The sequence below is a fragment of the Brachycentrus maculatus genome, unplaced genomic scaffold (assembly GCF_059751285.1).
Source record: "Brachycentrus maculatus isolate JH-2025_06_01 unplaced genomic scaffold, ASM5975128v1 h1tg000253l, whole genome shotgun sequence".
Lineage (NCBI taxonomy): Eukaryota > Metazoa > Arthropoda > Insecta > Trichoptera > Brachycentridae > Brachycentrus > Brachycentrus maculatus.
In genome coordinates, this window is record NW_028281004.1 from 645,205 (window position 1) to 663,091 (window position 17,887).

The 17,887-nt window shown below is 33.8% G+C and overlaps 1 protein-coding gene across 1 annotated transcript in view; it reads right to left on the reverse strand.

The window, feature by feature from the left end:
* The window catches only part of nvy (CBFA2/RUNX1 partner transcriptional co-repressor nervy), a 157,738-nt gene that overhangs the window by 58,435 nt on the left and 81,416 nt on the right, over window positions 1-17,887 (reverse strand). The window contains exons 3-5 of the mRNA XM_088265633.1: window positions 8,156-8,275; window positions 7,442-7,605; window positions 6,438-6,584 (exon numbers count right to left, since the gene is read on the reverse strand). Coding sequence (XP_088121759.1) covers window positions 6,438-6,584; window positions 7,442-7,605; window positions 8,156-8,275 — 431 coding nt within the window. The remainder of the gene's footprint in view (window positions 1-6,437; window positions 6,585-7,441; window positions 7,606-8,155; window positions 8,276-17,887) is intronic.

The following is a 17,887-nucleotide window of genomic DNA, read 5'->3' on the forward strand; positions in this document are numbered from 1 at the left end:
TCAAGTACAATGTTTCGAAATTGGATCATATACTTATATGGAACTTTCAACAATTTGAGAGCGAGTGTTTTTGTCTAGAATTTTCATTCATGAATTACAAGAAATTATAGTAACCTTAAACACAAAGAGTAAATCCACTCATGAGTAGGCATAGGCTATGACAATTAAAAAGAAGCCTGAGTATGGTCATGATAAGCGGTGTGGCATAAGCCGTAGCTAGATTTCAGAGTCACTTGGACGTTAGGCTATTCAAAAAAAAAATCAAGAATGTGGTTATCAATCATGGGTAGAATTGGTGAATGTTACACGCGTCAAGTGATTATTTAAACAAGCCTATGTCGGTCGTAAGCCCTGTAAATGACCAGACTTCCATATTCTTATACATCTATGTTGAGATGTAAAAAAATGTAATAAAGTAGAAAAATATGATTTATACACATATTATATCGCTCACTCCTTTCAAGAACGTCATAAATAAAAAATCGTAAATATTCAGTTGTGCACGTTTTCGGAATGCCCAGAAAATGTTCTATATCCCAGCAAAAGCGGCATATTTTTAACTTAATATTCACCCGCTACAGGGCAGAAAGTGTTGTTTTTGCATTTTGAAGAAAAGATATTGTTTAATTATTTTTTAAATATACCAAATATTTTTCAAATGGAGAAAAAACCTTAAGGTTTTACCTAAAAAGATCTGTTGCACAGTAAAAAGTTGAATAAGTGGCTTGATATTTATTTTTAATACATTGTATTAAATTTTTAAACTTCAAAAACGTTCTCCCGAAAAATCAAGTTTTTTTATTTATGACGTAATGGCAACCTGGCAACCCTGTTTCCGATGTGTCCGCCCTGCGATCTGGCGCCGCGCGCGCCTTCTGGCGACACTCTTCCACTAATTCCTTCCCCCGCTCTCCCCGCCCCGACCCCGCCCGACCCTCTGGACCCGACACGGCCAGCTGTGGTCAGCACAGCGCCCGTCTCCACACCGCCGTACGCGGCCAGCAGACGAGACGTGGAGAGGATTGGATGTTTGGGAGAAAAAACCCCAAGGTTGTCGTATCAAGACGCCCTTTCGTTCATGGCACTTCCCACTTTTTACCACCCTTAGAGCATTTATGTATTTATTTATTTATTTATTCGAAATAATTTATTTGTCCGCATCCGTAGTGTAATGGTCAGCATGCTCTGGAGGTCCCGGGTTCGATTCCCAGGGGGGATAAAATAAACATTAGTGATTTTTTCACTCTAATATTTATTCAATATTACCCTGGACTGGTACCTGAAGCGGAGGGCTGATCACCTTTCCTTCGTGTGTTAACGATCAAGATAACAATGTGTTTGTATAATGCAGTACCCTATGCACCATTGGGGTGCGGATAAGGGTTTGAATTTATTCGAAAGATGTCTTTGACATTTCGAATATAATCATGTCTAAATTTAAAAAAAAAGTAGTTCAAAGCTTCTAAACCAACGATACAACATAAACAAGTGGAAATCTCATATAATACAATTTACTCCAAAAATCTTACCCTAAAATTCTTAGGAGATAATACGAAGTTAGGAGAGTTTTGCCATATAGCTTACTCCTTTCAACAACGTCATTTATAAAAAAAACTTGATTTTTCAGGAGAGCGTTGTTAAAGTTTAAGAATATAATAAATTGTATTAAAAATAAACATCCAGCCACTTACTGAACTTTTTACTGTGCAACAGATCTTTTTAGGTAAAACCTGAATGTTTTTTCTCCATTTGAAAAATATTTAGTATATTTAAAAAAATAATTAAACAACACCTTTTCTTCAAAATGTAAAAACAACACTCTCTGCCCTGTAGCGGGTAAATATTAAGTTTAAAATATGCCGCTTTTGCTGGGATATAGTACATTTTCTGGGCATTTCTAAAACATGCACAATTGAAAATTGTCGATTTTTTTTTTATATATGACGTTGTTGAAAGGAGTAAGCGTATTATGTCAACGACACCTTTCCTATTCATCATTATTTAAAATGAATAGTTAAGGTCCTAAGACTATACCCCGAGGAATACCGAAATTAAATTTCTCTGGAAAAATCTGAAAGCCTTACCCTTGATTCCGACAGATTCTAGCATTATAAAAGTTTATCAAATATATTGATTTGGCGTTTAATTTGTAGAACTCCATTTTAATTTAAGTATTAATTTTTAAGTTAGACACATTTTTTTGAGTCTACTAAGTTGTATTTTATAAAAAAGCACATAAAAATTTACATTGTGACAATACATTTTACAATACATTCATTTTACAATACATTAATCTTGCAGTACATTAATCTGACGATACATTCACCTTCCAATACATTCATCTTACAATACATTCACTTTACAATACATTCATCTTACAATACATTCATTTTACATTGCATTCACCTTACAATACACTCATCTTACAAAAATTCATCTTACATTACATTCACCTTACTATACATTCATCTTACAATACATTCATCTTACAATACATTCACCTTACAATACATTCACCTTACAATACATTCATCTTACAATACATACCTTCATCGAATAATAATACATTTATCTCTTTAAAAAACCATGAAATTTCTAATATAAAAAAAATCCTTCCAAATTACGTTTCACTATATCTCCCGTCATTTGTCGCGATTATACCATACTGAATTACATGATATAATACACGGTATGTGTGTTTTTCTATGCAGGCCGACGTGGGGTGTAATATACGCCCATCCGCACAGGATCACGTGGGGGTTGGGGGGGAGTCGCGCTCCAACCCCTCGCCACGCGCCGCCTGTCTGCGGCCGTGCAAACAAAATGTGTAATCCAGTAATGTAGGTGACAGCCCGCAGGAGGGCTAAGGGTTAACAACTGACAAATCGTGAGGTGAGATGCGAGATATTGCCGCGTCGTCTTGACGGCTAAATTATGATCCTTGTTCAAATTCCCAATCTTTGGGATGCTTTGAACTTTCTTTGCATTTTCAGTGCGTATGTTAAAATATGTGGAAAAAATGTATTTTAAAATAACTCGGACAAGATACATAAGGTAGCTTGGTAGGTCTTTGGTAATAAATAACTTAAAATTTTGAGTGCGTGTGTTAAAATATGTGGAAAAAAATGTATTTTAAAATAACTCAGACAATATACATAAGGTAGCTTGGTGGGTCTTTGGTAATAAATAACTTAAAATTTTGAGTGCGTGTGTTAACATATGTGGGAAAAAATGTATTTTAAAAAAGCTCAGACAAGATACATAAGGTAGCTTGGTGGGTCTTTGGTAATAAATAACTTAAAATTTTGGGTACGTATGTTAAAATATGTAGAAAAAATGTATTTTAAAATAACTCAGACAATATACATAAGGTAGCTTGGTGGGTCTTTGGTAATAAATAAATAAATAACTTAAAATTTGAGTGCGTATGTTAAAATATGTGGAAAAAATGTATTTTAAAATAACTCAGACAATATACATAAGGTAGCTTGGTGGGTCTTTGGTAATAAATAACTTAAAATTTTGAGTGCGTGTGTTAACATATGTGGGAAAAAATGTATTTTAAAAAAGCTCAGACAAGATACATAAGGTAGCTTGGTGGGTCTTTGGTAATAAATAACTTAAAATTTTGGGTACGTATGTTAAAATATGTAGAAAAAATGTATTTTAAAATAACTCAGACAATATACATAAGGTAGCTTGGTGGGTCTTTGGTAATAAATAAATAAATAACTTAAAATTTGAGTGCGTATGTTAAAATATGTGGAAAAAATGTATTTTAAAATAACTCAGACAATATACATAAGGTAGCTTGGTGGGTCTTTGGTAATAAATAAATAAATAACTTAAAAATTTGAGTGCGTATGTTAAAATATGTGGAAAAAATGTATTTTAAAATAACTCAGACAAGATACATAAGGTAGCTTGGTGGGTCTTTGGTAATAAATAACTTAAAAATTTGGGTACGTATGTTAAAATATGTAGAAAAAATGTATTTTAAAATAACTCAGACAATATACATAAGGTAGCTTGGTGGGTCTTTGGTAATAAATAAATAAATAACTTAAAATTTTGAGTGCGTATGTTAAAATATGTGGAAAAAAATGTATTTTAAAATAACTCAGACAATATACATAAGGTAGCTTGGTGGGTCTTTGGTAATAAATAAATAAATATCTTAAAATTTTGAGTGCGTATGTTAACATATGTGGGAAAAAATGTATTTTAAAAAAGCTCAGACATGATACATAAGGTAGCTTGGTGGGTCTTTGGTAATAAATAACTTAAAAATTTGAGTGCGTATGTTAAAATTAATATGTATGGAATCAGGAAGAAGTAAGCCAAACCCAAGGATGAATGTATATATAGATCAGTGCTCCGCAACCTTTTCTCACCTGCGACATACCAAAATTCTTCCTAGAATTCCGCGGCACACCTAAAGTTTAAATATATAGACCATCGAAAATTTATTTATTGATTTGGCTTTTGATTTGTAGCACTCTATTTTAATTTATGCATTGATTGTTAAATCAAACACCGATTTTTTTTAGTCAACTTTTTCTTATTGTTGAAAAACACATAAAAATTTATGTTGTGACAATTGTTTCGCCTCGCATTTGATTGAAAATGCCATAACTAAGCGAAACAATTTTCATAATATTCATTTTTATGTGTTTTTTCACAATAAAATACAAGTTAGTGGACTTAAAAATCTGTGTTTGATTTAACAATTAATACATAAAATACGTTGAAAAATTATGTATTTACAATTATATTATAATTTGGAAATAAAAGACAATGTTATGAAAAATAATTTGTCATTGTGTGTTAACACACACCCGCGGCACACCTGAATCCTGCTCACGGCACACCATTGTGCCACGGCACACCGGTTGCGGAGCACTGATATAGATGATGAAACTATAGAGAAAGTTAATAAAATTAAATATTTGGGTGTAATATTGGATTCAAAATTAATCTTGAATGCAAATTTTTATGTTAACATGTTTATAATTTTTTTTCTTCTTAGTAAATTAAGTAATAAGTTAGATAAAAATACTGCAGAACTCATCTGTAAATCAATCATTATTCCACATATCGCTCACTCCTTTCAAGAACGTCATAAATCAAAAATCGTCAATTTTCGGTTGTGCGTGTTTTCGGAATGCCCAGAAAATGTACTATATCCCAGCAAAAATGGCATATTTTTAACTTAATATTTACCCGCTGCAAGGCAGAAAGTGTTGTTTTTGCATTTTTAAGAAAAGGTATTGTTTAATTAATTTTTTAAATATACTAAATATTTTTCAAATGAATAAATAACCTTCAGGTTTTACCTAAAAAGATCTGTTGCACATTAAAAAGTTCAATAAGTGGCTTGATATTTATTTTTAATATCATTCATTATATTCTTAAACTTTAAAAACGATCTCCTGAAAAATCAAGTTTTTTGATTTATGACGTTCTTGAAAGGAGTGAGCGATAAAGATTACTGCTCAACAATATTATTTTTGGCAAATGAAAGAAATTTAAATAAATTCGAAATTATATAAAATAAAGCAATGAGAATGGTGCTCAAGGAAAATTGATATAATAATATAGACAAAATGAGAGAAGAACTCAACTGGTTATCTATAAAAAAGAGACTAAAATTAAATATGCTGATTCGCCTCCGTAGTGTAAGTGTGTAGCACGCTCAGCTACCGTTCTGGAGGCCCCGGGTTCGATTCCCAAGGGGGGTAAAATAAATATTAGTGATTTTTTCACTGTCATATTTATTCAATATTACCCTGGACTGGTACCTGAAGCGGAGGGCTGATCACCTTTCCTTCATGTGTAAACGATCAAGATAACACTGCGTTTATATGACGCAGTGCCCTTTGCACCATTAGGGTGCGGATAAGGGTTTTATTTTTATTATTACATATAAATTTTAAAACAATAAATTACCCAAATATTTTAAGGATAAAAAAGTGTTTAACAAAATTTTTCATAAACACATTACTAGAAATAAGGATAAAATAAGACTGCCATTGTTGAAAAAAACCAAGTCACAAAATTGTTTAATGTATAGGGTTTGAAAATGTACGCTGAGATGCCTGAATGTATGAAGAATAAAAATAGCCTAAAAGAATTTTAAAATAAATGTTTTGTTTACTGTAAGGAGAAGTATGTTTTGTGTACATAAGGTAGTAGATAGGTAAGGCTTATCATGGTGTTATTGTAGCATACTTGGCAATTTCTCACTGTGCTAAACTGTACTAATTTTATTAACATAACTTTATTTTATAATTTATTTTATTTTATAATAATATTTTATTTATAATGTAAATGAACGTCTCGTCATGGGTACTGCCTAGTAAGACGTTCATCAGAAAATAAAACATGTATTGTTAAAAGTATTAATAAATAAATAAATATATAAATCAAATTCATACCTGTTTCGCTACTCTGGCCAGAGCTTGGACTTCTCTCTGCAGTGGGGGAAGAGAAGCCCTCAGGAATGGAAGCACGAACGGGCGCAAAGGAAAGTTCGTGGCTTCTTGAAGCGCCTGCTGAAACTCTTCAACGCTCATGGTTGAACTCTGAAAAGCGTAGCAAAAGTTAAAAAAATAATGAAAGTAATGTAAAGTCTTGCTATTGGTTGTCTTTAAAAACCTAACGTAAAAGTTGATGCTAAATACGGTCAAAGAAGACAGTATAAGATACTGAAAGCTTAAAGAGAGAAGTTGGTTTGAAGACATGGTCTAGGTGACGTCGTCCATGACAGAAAGACCTACAACCTGAGGACGAGGAGAGCTGACCCCAGCAGTCTACAAAGACGATAAGTTGGGATGGAGCCAGGAAGAAGAAGAAGAAAGCTTCAAGCTATATTACTGGATTTGATGTAGACGCTTGTTGGAAATCCTCGACGCTATGGTTGAGCTGTGAAAGTCGATAGCAAAAGTTCAATGAATGAATGAAAGTAATATAAAGTCTTGCGATTGGCTGTCTTTATAAGTCCAATGTAGATTGAAGTAGATGGTAAAGAGGGCCGAAGAAGACGATATAAGATACTGAAAGCTTTACGCCATATTTATCGATCTTACGCACAGACAAAAAGCGCTTAGAGTGACAGAAATGAAGACTGTATTTGATTACGCATTTTTTTAAATGTATTTTTAATGTATACGATTTAAATTGTTTATAGTTTGTAATGTATATATTAATTGAAATAAATTTAATTGAATTGAATTGACTCTAAGAAGCATATCTTTCAAGAGCCTACGAGACATAATAAGGAACGCCAGGACAAGGGAGATCATGCGAGATTGATGATGTCGTTAGGTGGGGAAAGAAACGAAGGAAACAATGGTATGCGCATGTGAGGAGAATTGAACCATCCAGACTCCCCCACATTATAATAATATGATTATGCTTGGTAGCTGATGAAGATACTCACGACAAGGCTGTGGACCAAAGATCGCACCCTGTCTCCTGGCTCGGATCCCTGGTCTGCAGCGAACTGGACGAGGGTTGAGAGGAACCTCTTCAGGCGAGCTGGAGGAGGACGACCTTCGGCTCCAGCTCCTGAACCACCGCCACAAGTACCAGGAGATGATGAACCTGAGGAAAGAAATGGAAGGATATTCAGATTTTTTAAAGATTGAAGTTGCATATATTATTTACCTTGCTTATTTTATGTACAAGGTTTACAGATCAATAAACCAATTTTGTGGGTAGGCCCGAGACAAAATGGTCCAACGACATTACATAAGTGGCGGGTCTGCACTGGAAGAGAGTCGCGTCTAACAGAGCGCTGTAGAAGTCCAAGAGGGAGGCCTTTGTTCAATACTGGACACAAGAAGGCTGAAATAGGTAAGTAAGCCGTTTTTCGTTTCTTCTAGCTAATATCTAGTGTGGGCCAATCAGGAACTTGTCAGCATTTGCTCATTGCTGGAAGGAAACCACGTTGCACTCCTCAGGAGAAGCCGGACTGCTGACTGTCGTCAACAGACCTTCCGTTCCACTAGAAGAGGGTTCGGCATTTTGTGTCCTAGCTTGGTTTATGGTAGCAATGTCCTTCACTATTTTTATCTTGTACGATACCACCTCATGTGAGAGTTTAGAAGATTTTCTGTAGGAGAACCAAAATTCAATTGTAAAGTCATCTTACCGGCGCTGCCATTGTGATGAGGGCTGACTCTGGGAGCGCAGTTGCTGGATGGAGAGCCTCCCTCGGGAGACCTTCCCTCGCCGGGAGTGGGAGACGGGCTGCGACATCTGTCCTTACCGCCTGGAAACAAAACCGGGAATAAGACTTTTTTGAAAAGAAAACACGATGAAGACGAGGTGCTTGTCAAAACCGGTTGGAAAAAGTGTACCAATAAAATGTGGTTAAAACAAAGTTGTTTTATTTTATTTATTTTATGTTTTTTTTTTAGTATTTTAATGTTTTAGAATTTCACAAACCCTGATGGTGACAAGGTTCTTGTCGAAACCGGTTGGTTAAAGTGTACTAATAATAAATAAGTGAGTTATAAGGACAAACTCCCTTATTATACTAATAATAAGGGAGTTTGTCCACCTCCTTAGTGTAATGGTCAGCACGCTCGGCTACCGTTCTGGAGGTCCCGGGTTCGATTCCCAGGGGGGGGGTCAAATAAATAAAAGTGATTTTTTTCAGTATAATATTTATTCAATATCACCCTGGACTGGTACCTGGAGCGGAGGGCTGATCACCTTTCCTTCATGTGTTAACGATCAAGATAACACTGCGTTTATATGACGCAGTGCCCTATGCACCATTGGGGTGCGGATAAGGGTTTGAAGAATAATAAATAAAAGAGTGGTTAAAATAAAGATGTTTAATTTTATAAAGTTAATAAAATGTGACACAAATTATCTGCGAAAAACATTCAAGAAATACTAAGCTGTAACTTTTTTTATCAAGATGGTATATTGATTCGGCTATCACATCTTTTTTATCTTGTTGTAGGCCTTGTGGCCTGTTTTTAAAAGGGATTTAGCCTCCTGCGATGTCGATTCCTAGCTATCGACCAATCTCTTTGGGCCATCACTTCTACGAATGAAAAAATAACTACGAATGAAAAACCCATGACACGGAAGATAATATCGCATCGAACACAGTAATCATATTGTCAATTCAAATCAGTTTTAAAATCACTTCTTTAAAAAGGCTCGTAATTTCTATAATAATGTTTGCTTGCATAATGAAAGGGTGGAAAAAACTGAGTTTCTCAAACTGTGAACATAAATTTATATATTTTTATTATTATTTTAATTAATAATAAGGTATTATTTTTTAACATCTCATCAAAGATGAAGAAGAATATGGAAGTCTGGGCATTTACGGGGCTGACGACCGTCATAGGCTGGTTTAAGTGATCTGGTCAAATTATAAGCTTAAATAATAAAAATGAAAATGGTATTTTCTGGCGTTTCTCATGTGTGTGATTATAATCAAGGATTCGGACCTCACATACTAATATAAGAGTTTCTGCTTAGTAAAAAGCTTCTTTACATCTCACCAATAGATGTATCTAGTGAAGTTCTAGTGATTCAAGAACAAGGTTCCTAAATTGGTTCATATATATAGAACTTCCAAGAATTTGAGTAGTGTGGTTGTCAATAATGGGTAGAATTGGTGAATGTTACACGTGTGTAAAGTGATCACTTAAACCACCCTATGACGGTCGTCAGCCACGTAAATGCCCAGACTTCCATATTCTTCTTCATCTTTGATGAGATGTTAAAAAATAATATGAAAATAACTCCTCTAATTGGAGATAATCCAGATTTTGTTAACAAGTATTTGGACACACTCAAAATGTTGTAATAATAAGGTATTTTAAGATTTTTTCATAAGATTGTCAGTATTTACCCACTTAGCGATTGATTTTTAACATTAAGAAACACATTCAAATGCATTCTTGTCATGTTTGATAGTAAGTTATTAAGAAGCTGTCATTTTTTATGTTTAATGTGTTAAGTGAACAAAACAATATTTTTTTATTGAATTTTCTTATTCTTCTTCTAACCCTTATCCGCACCCATAGTGCGTGCACCATAGTGCATAGGGCATTGCATCAGATATGTCATATTATGACGCAGTGTTATCTTTATGGTTTCTTACATGAAGGCAAGGTAATCACTACTGAACTTCAGGGACCAGTCCAGGGTAATATTAAATTTATTTAATATTACCCTAGAATCACCAATACTTATTTTCACCTCCCCCCTGGGAATCGAACCCGGGACCTCCAGCACGGTAGCTAAATACGCTTACCATTACACCACGGAGGCGGAATTTTAGTGAAGGATAAAAAACACAATTAATATTGCAGTATTATTAAATCCACCTCTGAGGCGTAATGGTTAGCGTATTTAGCTACCGTGCTAGAGGTCCCGGGTTCGATTCCCAGAAGGGTGAAAAAAAATAGTTATTTTACATTTTCCTGTACCAACTGTTCCCACAGAATCCTGGTTCCAAGCCTAATGTATGGAAGCGAAGCATGGAGTTGGCAAAAGAAGGATTTTATTATTTTAAATAGTCCGCCTCCGTAGTGCAATGCTCAGCGCGCTCGGCTACCGTTCTGGAGGTCCCGGGTTCGATTCCCAGAGGGGGGTCTAATAAATATAAGTGATTTTTTCACTCTAATATTTATTCAATATTACCCTGGACTGGTACCTGAAGCGGAGGGCTGATCACCTTTCCTTTGTGTGTTAACGATCAAGATAACACTGCGTTTATATGATGCAGTGCCCTATGCACCATTGGGGTGCGGATAAGGGTTTTATTATTATTATTATTATTTCGAGAAATAAAAATACTTTGTGTTCTGATCCACTCACACTTGAGAGTGGATCAGAACACAAAGTATTTTTATTTCTCGAAATAATATATCAATATGATCCACAAATTAAATGCTTTCAATATTCAAAACTTAATAGTCACAGTTTGAGAAACGCTGAAACCAGAGAACACTAATATGGCACGCGGCAAGTATCTCACGGTCCTTAATATTTAAAAAAAATCAACTTTCAATAATGCCTATGCACATTACAAATGTCAAATATGATTCTCAGTCGAATTTACAAAAATATTACAGTCTCAATGGCGTCTAACGACATATCGTTGTCGTACAGGAGAAACTGACCAAGTGCATTTGCTTACAAAAATATGATCATTGACTATTTGATATCTTACTAGCTTAATATTGCCCTGAAAAAATCCCAAAGGGATTTGAAACGTGGAGTATAATATATTAACTTGTTAAAAATGACATACTGCTTTGACGTTTATTTTCTTGCCATACAAAAGTGATTTAAATGGCCCTCCTGAATATTTTATATCTTGTTAGTTGGTCACTTTCTCCTGTACGACTACGATATGCATATTTTTCCATCAATATTAATTTTAACATATTTTACTATTTTAACATATTTTGTCCGCCTCCGTAGTGTAATGGTCAGCAAGCTCGGCTACCGTCCTGGAGGTCCCGGGTTCGATTTCCAAGGGGGGTAAAATAAATATAAGTGATTTTTTCACTCTAATATTTATTCATTATTACCATGGACTGGTACCTGAAGCAGAGGGCTAAACACCTTTCCTTAATGTGTAAACGATCAAGATAACACTGCGTTAATATGACACAGTGCCCTATGCACCATTGGGGCGAGGATAAGGGTTTTATTATTATTATTACTATGCGTGGTAAAGTTACGTATGTTGGTATTTCTCAAACATGTTTAAAATATAAAATAATGTTTTATTTTTTAATAGGAGGCACTTACACTCATTGTTTATTGTTTGTGCTTATGAGTGATATAATATTTTTGATTGTATTTTTATTGATTTTTTTATTTTGTGTTTTTTTCGATGAATAAAAGGCATTTAATTTTTTATTTTAATTTTAAGATATGTATTAATGATTAAAGAAAACACTTCGTTTTTTACCACTTGAGTTTTATTATAGACTACATGTTTCAGAAGTTAAACTTCCATCATTCAGGTCTGTATAAAAACTAAAATGTAAAATATAAAATTGTTCTATAAATAAGGAGAGGGGAAAGTAAGGGGAAGGGGTTAGTCAAGGGACGGAGTTTGAAAACAAAGGAAAAATGGAAAGCAATGGTGAAGAATTTTGAAACAATATATTATTTAATAAATTATTATTAGAATTCAGGTTTTTTTGGATTTCTAAATTTTCAAGATAATTCATAATTTGACCTAACCCCTTGACTAACCCCTTCCCCTTACTTTCCCCTCTCCTTATTTATAGAACAATTTTATATTTTATATTTTAGTTATTATACAGACCTGAATGATGGAAGATTAACTTCTGAAACATGTAGTCTATAATAAAACTCAAGTGGTAAAAAACAAAGTGTTTTCTTTAATCATTGTAACATGTCTTACCACAAAATTAATGCCGAAACAATAAATAAAAGATATGTATTAATTTTTTATATCTTAAGGAATGTTATTGTTATATTTGGAGTTCTGTTGGAATTGTTTGGTACCCTCTTGTTAGCATCTCAAAGATGATTTTTCTTAAGATTCAAGTATTCATCACCCTTTGATAGTTGAATAATTGCATTATTAAATGATTTTCATACGAGGAAACCTTTCTGAAAAAGTAGAATGACATTGGTCCGCTAAGGGCGCTTGTCCACTACCCGGAATTTTTACCGTCCGGCAGTCCGGTTTTGAAAAATGAAAGCGACTACGACAGTTTAGCGTGATCGAATTTACCCGCAACGTATTCACGCACCGATCAAGAGCTCCGATCCGAACAAAGAACAAAGCACAAGCCAATCATCGTTTTAAAACGCTAACTGACATTGCTCACTCCTTTCAAGAACGTCATAAATCAAAAATCGTCAATTTTTAGTTGTGCATGTTTTCGGAATGCTCAGAAAATGTACTATATCCCAGAAAAAGAGGCATATTTTTAACTTTATATTTACCCGCTACAGGGCAAAAAGTGTTGTTTTTGCATTTTGAAGAAAAGGTAGTGTTAAATTATTTTTTTAAATATACTTCATATTTTTCAAATGGGGAAAAAACCTTCAGGTTTTACCTAAACAGATCTGTTGCACAGTAAAAAGTTCAATATGTGGCTTGATGTTTATTTTAATACATTGTATTATGTTTTTAAACTTTAAAAACGTTCTCCTGAAAAATCAAGTTTTTTTATTTATGACGTTCTTGAAAGGAGTGAGCGACATCTCAAACGGTGAAATTCCGTGTAATTCCGTGTAGTGGATAAACGCCCTAAGGGTAAGGTCAGAGCTTGGTAAGGGGTTAAGTCTGATAGTGACGTCACTAGCGAGATTCCCCGTGTGCCATCTTACCACAATATCCCCTAGTGACGGGTAAAAGCTACACAGAACAGGTGCAGTGATTGATTTCCCCCAGGCGTTAGAGTGAGCTTTTTAGAACTTGGCGCGTTTTATCTTTCGGCCAAACTTGGCTCAGAAGAAGGGTGGCTGACGTTTTTTTTCATTTTCATATTTTTTAGATATAAGACTGCATACACCTGCATGTAGACAGTCCAGCGAGTGTTTTGACTAGATTTTTCACTCAATTACATGAAATAGGGTATTATCACTCGGAAGGAATATCTAATTTAACATAATCAACCTATTAAGGATTGTGTAAGACTCGTTTTGTGTTTATAACAGCCGATATAATCAATATTTTCATTTACAACATTTTGAGTGTGTCCAAATACTTGTTCACAAAATCTGGATTATCTCCAATTACAGGATTTCCATATTCTTCTTCATCTTTGATAAGATGTCAAAAAAATAATATGAATATGTTAATGCTTAATAGTGTGCTAAGAATTGTATTTAAATGGTGAAATACGTATAATTTGAGATGTGTCCGGACTAATCGGGGAATTTCAGTAACATATATGAATAGGGTATGATCACTCGGGAGGAATATCTAATTTAACATACTCAACCTATTAAGGATTGTGTAAGACTCGTTTTGTGTTTATAACAGCCGATATAATCAATATTTTCATTCATTGTTTTCTTTTGCAATATTCATTCGCCTTCGTTAAAACGTTGTTTTCGTAAGTTGGTAACGAATGACGTCACGGAAACGAATCCACACTACCATTACAGCTCTATAAAGCAGATACATAAAAGGATACACCCGATAACACACCCGATGACTTAAAATTTGATGACGTATAGCGGTGTCCGTTTTTAGTTTTGTTAAAAGATGTAAACATTTTTAATTAATGTTTCACTTAGTGTAATACCACTATTTGTGTAAAAACCACAAATAATGGTATTTACTATATATATATATATAAAACATTAATTAAAAACGGATAGATTTTACCACAAAGTGACTGCCGAAATAAAAAAAATATATAAAGTTTAAACCTTCATATCTCCCTTAGTTCTCTACAGATTTCAATAAGAATGTTACCGATAGTCTTGTGATTTTTTATATTAATTTATTAGCTAACAAACCAACATCGTGATAAAAATCCATTGGTAAAATTCTATATGTGGTTAGAGAATAGATCCAAAAATATCTTTTATGCGCGTAATTCCACTCCAGAAAGCGATGTTTTCCTCCACCATATAAAGCGACCTTCACACGCCTGTAAAAACGTTGATAGTGAACAGGAACGGACAAGTTGATCCGTCTCCCGTCACCAGTGCTGTTATCTGTCAAAACACAACGCTACTCGCATTCACGAACATACCCGGAATATTGTAGTGCTTTTTCGAACGTGCCCGATGATTCGGACGGAATTTCCAACGTTATAAAAATAAAATGTTTTAATCTATTTGTTATATAGTGGATTTTCTCCCGGCAGTTTCTAAATTACCAAATTTTTGGTGAGTCACCTCAGGTGAGAAGGAAATGTATTGTTTTTTTTTTAATTATACTAAATATTTTTCTAATGGAGAAAAAACCTTCAGGTTTTAACTAAAAAGATCTGTTGCACAGTAAAAAGTTCAATAAGTGGCTTGATATTTATTTTTAATACATTGTATTATATTTTTTAACTTTAAAAACGTTCTCCCGAAAAATCAAGTTTTTTGATATATGACGTTCTTGAAAGGAGTGAGCGACATATATTATACTAAAGAGAAAAAATACTATAACAATGTGAATTTATCATATCTCAAGGGATATTATTCGTCTAAGATTTTTGACCCGGTCATCTTGATCATCTTTATTTTGGAAAACTTTAATAATTAAAACGATGAAGCTTTAATGGTTGCACGTTCATGAGATTGATGTACGGTAATCTATTTTTTTAAGATTAGTTGGTAAAATGTTAATCGAGAGACTATGGCGGACGAAATACCACGAAAATACGATATATCTATGTCCTGAAAGGGAAAGTCAACGTATGCACACTATTGTATGATGGACGCCTTATATACGCAATCGACAGAACATCAATATTACTCCTTGGGTAAGGCAATGTACCGAGCACTATTTCGTAACTTGGCCCAATCGCAGTTATTATTATTTTTTTATACAGTTTACAAAATAATGAAGGTAAATAATGCTTACATAAAGAAAATATAAATAACTAGAAATAAAAAAAAGAAATAAACAAAAAATACAATACTTTATATTAATGAATTTGTACTTTGAAGAAATCAAGAAAGAGTTATATGACGGAGTGTTAAGTTTTCCAGTGTTCCAATATGTTTTTTAAAATAAAACACGTTAAATTTACGTATTAATTTTTAAATCAAACATAGATGTTTTGAGTCTACTAAGTTGTATTTTATTAACAAAAACACAAAGAGTACGTTTTTAAATTTTAAAAATATAATACAATGTATTAAAAATAAATATCAAGCCACTTATTGAACTTTTTACCGTGCAACATACCTTTTTAGGTAAAACCTGATTGTTTTTTCTCCATTTGAAAAATATTTAGTATATTTGAAAAAAATAATTAAACAATACCTTTTCTTCAAAATGCAGAAACAACATATTCTGCCCCGTAGCGGGTAAATATTAAGTTAAAAATATGCCTCTTCTGCTGGGATAGAGTACATTTTCTGGGCATTCCGAAAACATGCACAACTGAAAATAGTCATTTTTTATATATGACGTTGTTGAAAAGAGTGAGCGATTTATGTCAACGACACCTTTTCTATTCATCATTATTTAAAAAGAATAGTAAAGGCCCTAAGACTATACCCCGAGGAATACCTAAATTAAATTTCTCTGGAAAAATCTTAAAGCCTATGACGTTCTTGAAAGGAGTGGACGAATTATGATTAAATGTACATTCAGTAATATAGTTGGCTGTGGCCCATTCATGGGAACATCTGCCTGTGTGCATGGAAAACCTCGAGTCCAGAGTCGCCGAGATCGATCGCGCGGTTGTTTGATTTGACGGCTTAGAGTGTAATATTTCCCGCCATTCCGGCTGTCAAAACATGCCCGGGGCTGTCAGATATCGCTATCGGGTGCGGCACACAACTAGCCAGGCTTAATACGTCCTACTTAGCGGACGGAGAGGGGAGGAAGCACTATCAACCTTCCCCTCCCGGTAATATGTATTAACTACAACTTGACTTTTAAAATGAGAATATCATTATAAAATATAATATAATTTATATTTGAAGCACTAACTTTGTGATTCTTCATTTTATAATTTTAACTTTAATATTATACCCTTTTTTTTAGTCTCCGAATGTTTTTTGATAGTTATTGTAACATAAATGTGGAATTGTTTAATTGGCTTTTTTTAAACGTAACTATTTTTGTTAATGTAATGTTTATTATTGTTAATGTAACTATTGTTTATTATATTTTTTATATGTAAAGCTGTACAGTTCCCGAACAAATAAAATAAAATAAAATAAAATAATTCAAATGTAACTCCGCTCTCCTGACAAACCCCCTCCCCCTTACTTATTCCGCTCCTTCTTTATAGAACAGTTTTTTTTTAATTTTATTTTATATTTTAGTTATTATTCAGACTTGACGATGGAAGTTTAGCTTCCGAAGCTAGTAGTCATTAACAAACTCAAGTGGTATAAAAACAAGTGTTTCCTTTATTATTTTAACATGTCTTACCACAAAGTAAATGCCGAAACAATAAATAAAATAAAATGTAACTGTTTTAAAATCACTAAAAATATTTTATTTTAACTTAATATAATGTCTATCAGTTTCGAAGCTAATCGCTTCTTTACCTAGACTGATTAATACTAAAACACTATCTACTTAACACAAAAAAATTAAGCCACTTGGTATCTACCCAAGCTCCTTTACCTAGCCGTCAAAATATTTTGAATTTTGTTTAGAATATAGTATTTTAGTATTAATCAGTCTTGATAAAGAAGCGGACTACTCATTACACCGGGAGGAAAAGGTTAAGGGCCGATGGGACCCTCGCAGGCGGTCTGCCGATAGCGATAGTTTAGCGCGAGTGTTGCCACTCTCCGTAGGTACTGGGGAGTGTTGCCAATCTGGGTAGGTACTGGGGAGGTGTTGCCACTCTCCGTGGGTAGGTACTGGGGAGTGTTGCCACTCTGGGTAGGTACCGGGGGGATTAGTTATTAGATCTCGGTAATAAGTGATAAGTGATACCAATAGCAAATACCGAGACTTGAGTGTAAAACGGGGTATTTTCGGACACCTACTTAACACTCTCGCCCTCGTAGTCACTGGTTTAATTCCCAGGTGTGTCAAAAAGAAGGATATTTATAAAGTAAAATAATAATACTCTGTAATACCACTTAAAAACACAAGGATTTTTCAGTGGTATCACATAAAGTGGTATTACAAAAACGATGAATGATAAGGAGAATCATATTATATTTATTCATTGGAAATAATTTATTTTATTTTACATATTTTTTTAAAAAATAT